The sequence below is a fragment of the Halyomorpha halys genome, unplaced genomic scaffold (assembly GCF_000696795.3).
Source record: "Halyomorpha halys isolate HHAL.00 unplaced genomic scaffold, Hhal_1.1 Scaffold333.1, whole genome shotgun sequence".
NCBI classification, from domain to species: domain Eukaryota; kingdom Metazoa; phylum Arthropoda; class Insecta; order Hemiptera; family Pentatomidae; genus Halyomorpha; species Halyomorpha halys.
This window is the reverse complement of record NW_027113196.1, coordinates 513,477-524,173: the sequence shown is the minus strand read 5'-3', so window position 1 is coordinate 524,173 and position 10,697 is coordinate 513,477. Positions and strand designations below refer to the sequence as shown.

The following is a 10,697-nucleotide window of genomic DNA, read 5'->3' as shown; positions in this document are numbered from 1 at the left end:
TATTAGGTAGTGAAGGAGAAGCCAGGTTGGAAACAAGTTGGTTTGGGTGGTTGGGAAGTTTATTATGGAAGGATTGGTATCTGGTTCTGGCCAAATCAGCAACATAGGGGACATTGAAGTCCTGATCGATGACTTGATTTGTGACAAAGTAAGGAGCATTAAGGATTTTGGACTGTAAGGATTGAATTCAGGGGAATTCGATGGTTTAGTAGAGCTCCAAAGTTCAACTTGGTATTCCAGATATGCCTTATAATAGTCATGTAGATCAGTCTTTTTGTAATGGATTGTAAGGTTAAATCTTTTGTCTAGTAAATGTAATAGTCGGAATCGATGAGCAGTTTGCTGTATTTTCAGTCTTGTATGAGGATTCCATGCCAGTCGTTTGTCCAGATATAGTTCTAAGTAACGGATCTGTTCAACAGGAAAAAGTGGGGTATTATTAAAAGATATTGTTGGGGAAGAGGTCATGGGTTTACGACGAAGGGTATTGCAAGTTTAACTTTTAACATATGATATCAAGAAACAATCAGCTATTATAAAAAATTAATATTTATTTCATAATATAGGTATTTTGAATTCCAACAAATTTATCTAAAATTAACAATTTAACTATGAAAAGCATGGGTTAGAAACAATCAGTTAGTAAAAAAAAAAAAAAATAAATAAAAGGAAATTGATTAGCATGCTTAAAGAAAATTTGGAATTACTCGCAGCCATTTTTTAAAAATTCATGCAGTTCTTTTGGAAATGTTAAATCACCACTCAACAAGTGAAGATAGTTGTTATTCTACGAAGGAAAAACACTAAAAAGAACATTTAATTAAAAGAGTTAAAATGAAAATTTTCTACTTTTCCCGCGCCCGCCTAAGAGCAGGGTTGCATTGGTGGAATTTTAATATTACATCAAACTTCATCGATTCTTTGCTTAAATGAACGATACATCGATCTAAAATAATTCGTATAGAAACATGTACACGTCAGTCAGAATGACAGTAAAACCAAAAATTAAATGTTCATATTGCAACTTTAAGACAGATGGATACCGATGCTTTTGGAAATATTCCAGATTCCCTTTCAGGCCGGCAGTTAAGCTCTTTTCCACTGCTCTAACAAATTAGGATTTGGCCTCCAAAAAAGTTATTTGAAATATATTTTCTTTTGAATAATGCTCTTTATTATACTAGGAAATATTACTACCTTTATTTTGTATTTTTACCCGATTTTCGAGTATTTTACAACTTTGAGGGTAATAGGTTGAAGATCAAGGATTTCCGGTAAAATGACTTTATGTTATATGTAGAGCCCTAGTGCAGTGTCGTATTTGTCTTGTTAATCCTTAGACACTTTTTTTACTATTAACTATTTACAATTTTTCCTTGGATATTAAATTTTAGAACCTAGACCATTTGGGGCCCATGAGATTTATTTTTTGGGGCTAAGGGTGGATTGGTGCTTGGGGCAATGGGCGATATTATTTCTTTCTAATTATAGCAGGTGAATATCAATGGCCAAAACATTTAAGATTTTGTTAAAATACCCATTTTTACCAAAGAGACATGTTTAGGTATTACTTTTTCCATAAATATACCAATTAAGGTGGGGGGGGGGAGAGATCTTAGGAGCACATTAGTTGAAGATGTATGCTGTTATAATACACAAAAGACTTTAATTCCAAAATTAAATATTTTTGGTTTTTTTATGAGGAAATTAGTTTGCATTAATATCATTATTATTAATATTATTTATTTATATTAATTATTGTTTATTATTAATATCATGTCAAACCAAATGGAAATGTGGCCAATTTCCTGTTAGTACAAGAGCCCAAGAGAAGAAGTAAGTTTTTGTATATTTGTCTTTATTTGCTGACCACACTCCGGACTATCTCTTCACACTTACATTTTAGTTTTCTCTACCTTCTCTAGCTTGTGAGTAATGAGCATTTCATTATCAATTATACAAAAATAGATAATTTGTATCATATTATGTATAGACTTCTTTTGATTTTAAGAATCCTATACTATTTTTTCCTAATTACAATTGCCTTGATGACTGAGGGTTTACAATGTATAACAGGAATAATTGAACGAATTATAGAAATCATGGATTATTTTTTTCTGAATTGACTTTGTGGAGGAATTAACCTAAGAGAGGTTTAGCTTTGAGAATTTTGCTCATATTGGGGAATAAACATCTGTATTTCCCTAGTATTCCAAGCATCTGTATTTCCCTATTATTCCAAACATCTGTATTTCCCTAGTATTCAAACATCTGTATTTCACTAGTATTCCATTTGTTTTGTTTATACTTTTGTCTACTTTCTACTTGATGTTGTAATAGCTGTTTGTTTATGTTATTCCTCCTTTTATCCTTGCAATGGTAAGATTGAGCATTTCTCTCACCAGTACACTCCTAACGTAACATATTTGTTTTTTCATTTGAGCATTTTTCTCACCTGGACACCTCCTGCATTTCTTATTTTAAATCATGAGCCGAGGCAAGAAGATCTTAGATCTTTTATGAAATCTGGATTCTTCAGTCCCTGATGGAAGAGCTACAATTAACAATTTCAAATTGCATTGAAAGTAATTGTAAAGATTTTTGTCCTCATCACATCCAATTATATATATTAAAACACTAGTAAAAATACTGTACAATGAGGTAAATGCTCACGGGACATCCTTTTTTTTCCCGTTGGCTCTAAGGACCTTTTAGATCATTGGCCGCCCGGATTAGCCTTCTCCATGCCTCCCTATCTTGGGATACTGCTCTCCAGTTTTCTACATGCAGCTCTCTTGTATCTTTGTTGATTCTATCTATCCATCTGGTTTTTAGCCTCCCACTTGGTCTCTTCCCTACTATAACGGCATTAATTATTGTGTAGAGGTGTCCTGATGGATTGCTTCAAGCCACATGTCCTGTCCATCTTAACTTTCATATTGTGAGATATTGATTGACCAGTCTCTGATAGTAGTTCACTGTTAGTTCTCTTCCATGTGTTAAGGCTCTGTCATCACTTTCATCATCATATCCAATCATATATAAAAAAAAATAGTACAAATCCTCTACCACGAGATAAATGCTCACAGAACATCTCTTAAGACAAAAAGTAGGACACTCCTGCCAGGTTAATCATCAAGGAAAACTTCTACAAATAACTGCCTTATTGTAACAGAGTAGAGGAAGTATACTTAGAACATTTCTTTTATAAACGTCTTCATGAGATCTAATAATATCTGATAATATCTGTAATCTGTTCAAAAGTATTTTTCTAAAAATAAACAGGGATAGATTCATACTACCAGAAACCACCTATTAATAATAAACAAATATTAAAGCTAAATATTAAGTTTAAACCCTTTCTGTTGAAATTTTATATCCACTTAACAAGAGTAGATTAAGTGGTAAGCTTGAAAATATATGATATTGTTTATTTCATTCAACTTCATTGCTTTCATGATAATATGAAAGGGATAATTAATGAACCCTGCTAGTGAGGGAAAACACAGGTACCAAAAAATACATCAAATTTTAATAAAACTTGATTTTTTTTTTGTATTAAATAATAAAAAGTACAATTAGTGAGATGAGGTGGAATTATAACAAGCATGGTGATTATATTTACCATTTATTTAGACAAACTGATAAAGGTGTGATAGGACAGCCATAAGGGCCTATGAAAATATAACATTATATTTTTCTATACAAGGATTAATATATTACTAGCGGGTCAAACAATGAAGAACAGTATTAATAAATTTTGAGTACTTATATGTAATAATTTACAGATCAGTTATCAATATCTAGAATGGAAACAATAACTCTTATATCTTATTTCTCTAGTTCATCGGGCAAAACTGTACTATCAAAAAACCTAATTTAAATAAAAATTTGACTGAAACTTTTATACTTCAATACAAATCTTTATTATTTTTCTTTGAGAAATCACAGGTACTTAAAAGAAATTGAATGGTATAATTTAAATTTATCGGTCAAAATGAAATCTTGGTTACCCTTTTGCCCAATGTTTACCCTTGATGTTTTTATAAGAAATAACATCCATCATATTTTTTAAGAAATAAACATCATAGAGTGTTAATACATGACATATAAATTAGTTTATAAATAAATACAAAAATAATATTTTAAAATTTGACAGATAATAAAGTTAAGTACTTATATATAATCTCTTATGTTAACAGAAAGAGGATATTTTGAATTTTGTAAGTACGCATTAAACAGTCCTACTGTAGAACATATATCTTCCTGTTTATCCATTTGTAAGTCTAATCAACCTAAGCCTTTAATTATGTCACAGCCGAACGAGTCCAAGCCTTTAATAAACAGTATCAAAGTTATTAATATCATTTTGTTGATCCAAAGATTTGTATGTACACATTTTAAAATTTCTTTTAAATACAAGATAAATTTGTTATATTTCTTATAATTTTTAAAATTTTAGCATAAGTTATATAGGTGTTGTATATATTCTAAATTTCAAAGGAGTTTTAGTCTAATAATTTGAAAATCAGCAGTTTATAAGCAAACTGTTTGTTCATTATAAAATCAGTGGTCATAAGTGATAAAATCTATAGTTGTATATAAATTTGTTCAGTTCAATTTTGAGCATATAATAAGATTTAAAATAATAACAGACTCTAAAAAGATGAGGGTAGCGCAGAGAGAAATCATTAACTCATTTAACTCCTTAGAGTTTTGTCTCATATTGCTGAAGTCAATATTTATCACCCATGTCCACATTATTTAAATCGAAAACAAATGTATATATATTTATTTCCTCTATAATATTTACAATTTTGCTATGTACAATAGCTCTTTGTTGTAGTTAGAAGGCCACTGAATTAGTCAAGTTTGTTTTTTTAGTAAAGTAAACATAACTAGTGTATATTAACCTATTTACACATACATGATACATTTCTCTCGCTTAAAAACATCCTTTTTCTTACTACAAATATATACTCTGTAATTTATCTTTTCTAATTACTTATGTAAATATTAGAAATAGTCAATACAAGACATTTCTAAATAAAAATATAATTTGTTACAATGGAAAAAAAATTATACAGTAAGCAGTTAGCACCTAAGACTTAGGCAATAAACTTCATTAAAAGAGTTTTAAATGAAAAGTTTTGTCCTTTTTGGACCCGTATTCATCCAGCGAGTAATAAAAATTCAACTTTATACACTACAATATTTTACGTAATATAATATAATAATATTACACCTCATTATAATATTGTACATCAGGGTCGAGGTTGAAAAATAATATAACAAGTGATCTTTCTGATTTGGGAAAAATACTTTTCAGTGACGAAAAAAAGTGACCTAATTTTTTTTATAAATAAGTTTTATTGAATTATGTAAAAATTTTGGTCTCGTTACAAATTTGAGTACAATAGATTAATTCTTTTTATTTATTTTTTAGTAAAAAATTCAACAAGTAAAAAATCTCATGCTCTATAAGTGTTAATATTTGAATGTATATATATTTTAACCTACCATAGTAATGTTTAAAAGTATGCATTTAATAGCTTTTATATACTAGACCTAATTTATTAGGTAGTTATCAGTACGAGCTAATGGACCCACCAAACTAGATTTTATCAGAATTTATTGTTAATAAACAATCAGATTTAAATAATCGTGCTTAAATGAAAGAAAATATAACAATAATAATTTTTTTTTATTCTATTAACTCCCATAAAATATTTTTATACAAATTTTAAATATTATAAGGTTTAAATTGTTTAGTAAATTGAAAAGTAACTGATATGTCACCGTCAATCTTTCTTTTCTTCTTATCATTATGATTAATATTTTTTATTTTACTTTTTTTTATTTTTTAAACTTTTATTAAAAATTACATTTTACTTATAAGAATCTTATGAAAATTAAAATATACTGCATCGACAGGGATCTACAACTAGCTACCTTGAGGTGTTTCAAATAGAGAAAGCATAGTAAATGCTTCTCCGCACATCAACAGACGAAATCATTTTAAAGCTCTACCCAATGTTTTATGACCGTTTGCGATCAGGCAACGGGACCTTTACTTATTGACTGGGAAATGAAAATCCTATAAAGGGAGCACTATATACAAGTTGGAGATACAAAACTACTCAATTAATGTACATAAATAATTAACATCTTATAAGACACATTTACACAATAAGTACATTAACTAAAATTGTAGCGATGAAAAGTTAATTAATATGGACAATTCTCACTGTGCATCTGAGGAGGATTTGTTTTACATGTGCCTCACGCCTAAAAACAAAAAGCAATATTAGTTCCTTAAATAAAAAATTAAAATTATATTTTAATATAATTTAATTTCTTGTTTGAGACAGGCTTATTTATCTATTTTAATAAAAAATATCTATATAGTATCACACTGTTTATTTTCTTATAACTCTTACGTTTTGGCCATTCTCAAGGATCTTATTTATAATATCACAACTAACATTGTTAACAAAATTTTGCTGGCTATTTTGCCATTGTAAACATTTATCTTAGTCAATAACCTATTATTATTCAATTTCACTTATTTGAATTTTACACTGCCTGTTCCATTCAATCACTTGTATGTATAATAGGTGTAGAGTGATCATGGGTATACCCGGCAAGGGCCAGCTGTCCCACTGAAGTGAACACAATTATTAATACAATAAAAATGATATATATCATCACAACCTAATTGACTATGGCTTTTTCCTCCCAGTTTTGATTCTGGGTACGCCCTTGTCAGTGATATATAGTAATAGACAGAGTAAGGAGAATAGAATTAGAATAAATGAAATTGGATAATAATAGGTTATTGACTAAGATAAATTCTGAGATAGAAGAGCCTGCAACATTTTGATAAAAATGCTAGCTGTGATATAAATAAAATCTTTGAGTGGAGAAGATGGTTGGGGGGTGCGGTCAGTAGAAAAAACACAAATAAACAAAAGAATTATTTATTTGTGCTGATGTTTCGACCTAATTTTCAGGTCTTCATCAGGGCTATAGAAACAAAAAGACAACAACCATCATTCAGAGAGAGGATAATTTTTTTTATTCTACTTTCTGAATGATGGTAGTTGTTTTTTGAAAATTAGGTTGAAATGTCGGCACAAATAAATAATTCTTTTGTTTATTTGTGTATTTTCTACTGACCACACCCCCTGACCATCTTCTCCTCTTATATATCTATGGTCAACTATCTTCACCTCATTAAAATCTTTGATAATGGTCAAAGATAGGAGTTATAAGAAAATAAACAGTGTGAGACAGTATGGATATTTTTTATTATAATTATATTTTAATCTAACAAGATAGATAATGAATAGTTATAGTATTTAAAATATTTCAATTTATACATTTAATTATTTTTAAAAGATAACAACCATGCTAAAAGTCAACAATTTTAAACAAATAATATTAATAATGTAATCAAAAGGTTACTTATGAGTATACTCAACTCAAGAGAAGCTCCTGTGTATATGCATAAAATGTTAGAAGATTAAATAAAGAAATTAGTGATGAAACTTTTGTGAAATTCAAAGACTCGTCATTCGGAGACAACTCATTTCTCCAACACATACACACTTAAACTTTGAACACTTACTTCTTTTACCAAATTAATACTTGGAATGTGAAGGCTCTCCTGGAAAATCACTTAAAAGCACGATTTTTGTATTTGATATTTTCTTTTCTTTTAATTTAAATTAATTAAATAAGCATTATATAATGTAACCTTCGTATGCCACTGATACTTGAATCTATGTTTGCAATCAGCTGATACATAAATGTTTTTTGGGGTTTTTTACTCTGAATTACTGAATATAGACTTTAGAAAGTTATTGTATATCACCATATTTTCTACAAAACATGAAAAATAATATATTTATTTTAAATAAAAAAAAAAATTTTGACCCATTAAAATATAAATTTGATAATAAAAAAAATTTAAAGGAACTTAAAAATCCTTAAAGTCAGCAGAACGATTATAGCTGATGGAAGCTAAGACAGTACCAAACATGGTTCGTGACAATCCAAGATGAAAGGGAGGTGCTAGAGCTCTATCCCACCACTCTGAATGCAAGCTAGAAAAGTGAACTCCCTTGACGATAGTTTATCGTTCACAAGCTCCTAAGCTCCTTTATAGCTTGATAATAATATATCATCAACCAAGGTTAAAGTGTTCAAAAGAAACTTAAAACTAAAATGTTCTTTCTTGATTGCCCCCTTCAAAAATTTGATAGATCAATGGTCATTATCAATGGACATTATCCCTCACATTATATTCATTTAAAATTTAAATTTCATTTAAATTTTTTTTTTATTTCCTTAATTATGCTATTTTAACCACTTTTTCAATTACCTATGTATAAATTTTATTTCCCCACTTCTCTCATCACTTCATTTTATTAATTCTATTCTGTAAAATTATTCATTTTATGTCATTCTGTTTATATTTTCTTTTTTATTTTCTATACTTATTGTGATTGTTATCTTGTTCTGTTCTTAGCCCTGAAGAATGCTAGAAACTCTAGCTGAAATGTTGGCACAATTAAATAGGTTATACCAACTTATTTGTGTTTCATTTTGACCGCACCCCCAACCATCTTCTCTTCTTTTATTCATTTAACTTTTTGAAAGATCTCTAATCAAGTACATTTTACTAGTGATTATTTACTTTTTTATATTATCAGCTATTTTAAAAATGTTAAGAGGTTGCAGCTTATTTTTTATTTACATATTTTTTGAGTCATATTGAATTACATATAAGGAGAAAATGGTTAGGGGTGAAGGGCACTAATAATGGGTACTTATTTTCTTGGGGTAACATTTCGGCCTGAATTTCAACCCTTCTTCAGGACTAAGTACAAACAAAATAACAACCATGTTAAAATAAAAATGTAACAGAAAAGATAATAACAAACAGAATGAAAACTAGACTACTGCATATACATAAATAATGAAAAATTATTTAATTAATTTTATTTTTAATTTTTCATTATTTATATATATGGTTTCTTTTATATTTTTCATGCTGCTGGTTATCTTTCTCAATAAAAATAGATTGAAGGTTTGAGACCTTGCCTACATGATAATAATACAATTCTTCTAAATCCAGAAGTCATTACATTAAATACTTCCTGTTTTTCTGTATCAGTTTATTTTGATTGAATATTTCACCATAAAATTCTCGCTCTTATCTCCAACTCCATCTTTAATATATTTTATAGATGTTGTATTACTTTCTTGTTTCAGTTTTTTCATCACTAAAACTTTGACACATTTACAGAAAAATATATAAACATAAATTATTTTGATATTCATTCAATTATTAAAATTTAACTTCATTCATTTATGAAGGTTATCTAGAAAAGAGTACAGTGCTTACCGCCCGGATGAGGCTGTTGCGTAGATCAGAGCCGATTCGACATAGGGTACCTCCTGCCCCACATAAGGTTATATCATACAATTGTTCCCTGCAACTGCTCTGACTGAGGAGCTACCAGGAGACCAGTGTTTGAAGAAATCGAGGGAGAACTGTTCTCTTCGGGAGGAGTAACCTCAAGGCCAATCGAACCATTCAGGGCAATCTTAATTCCTGAAGTCTCGGTAGCAGGTGGGGGGCACATCGGCTGCAAATTAGAAAGCTATGTGTGTTTTAGTATTGAGTCGAGTCAAAATTATATATTAGTTCCCAAGTTTCATAATAAATTAATGATAATAATAAGTAATATAAAAATTTTGTCATTCCTTATTTTTCTATTGCTCCTTATTTTTACAGTAATTTGTGGAATTATAAGATACAGATTTAATGGATTTATTATTAATTGTTTATTATCTTAATAAATTATTTATGAATCTAGTTTATATAACCATAATATCAAGTTTAGTTTTGTTTTTTTTATTTTCACCCTTCTTTAAATGCTTTGTACAAAATTTATATAATTATTTTTTACTTTCATTTACTTATATATGGAATATATAGTAAGGGAAAGTATTGTGATCATGAAAAATTTTTAATTCAAGATTTTGCCAGAAATATGTTCAGAGATGTCCTGAATCCAAAAAAAATAGTATCGCCAAATAATCTGTGTATCTGCTTTTGAACAGTCTAGCTTTTCACAAAGTCGAAAGAAACTGAAATTACATATTTAAGAGGAGTATATATGCCTCAAATATGACAGTAATGTTTATAGAATCGATTTTTCATATTTTTTTTTATTTTCTCAAAAATGGCAGCTTCGTTTACACTCACCATGTCACAGTAGAATTCGATGGTATTTAAAATCAGCTAGTTGTATTCCTCACAGAAATAGTCTGACCAGGCTTAAATGACGATTTTTTAAAAAAATTTCCCTCAAAGTATTTTTAATTTTGTTTATTTGAAAGAAAAAAAAAAATCAGTTCTCATTGTTAGGAATAATAAACAATTGATAAATATAAAATAATTTCATGAATAACTACAGGAGAAAAAAAGAGGCATTTGATTTAGATAGGAAAATGAAGACCACCAGAACATTCCTGGTAGCATTACGACTTTGTTATCTTCGTTAAACAGTTGTATTCTTTTTAGGTCCAAAATTTATATTCATTACTTCCGCCACAAGAAACTCTAAAATAGGAATTTTATAGCAACAGCAAAACAAAAATTATTTAATATGTATATAAATAAT

General features: G+C 28.8%; 1 protein-coding gene across 13 annotated transcripts in view; it reads right to left on the bottom strand.

The window, feature by feature from the left end:
• Nucleotides 1-3,612: 3,612 nt before the first annotated feature.
• Nucleotides 3,613-10,697, bottom strand: part of SLO2 (slowpoke 2) — a 471,240-nt gene continuing 464,155 nt past the window's right edge. For 11 of the 13 annotated variants that reach the window (XM_067050782.1, XM_067050787.1, XM_067050785.1 and 8 more), the window contains 2 exons: nt 9,413-9,671; nt 3,613-6,288 (listed from right to left, as the gene is read on the bottom strand). In XM_067050782.1, the coding sequence (XP_066906883.1) occupies nt 9,486-9,671 (186 nt within the window). In that variant the 3' untranslated portion in view covers nt 3,613-6,288; nt 9,413-9,485. The remainder of the gene's footprint in view (nt 6,289-9,412; nt 9,672-10,697) is intronic. The other 2 variants (XM_067050783.1, XM_067050793.1) reach the window with 1 other exon arrangement.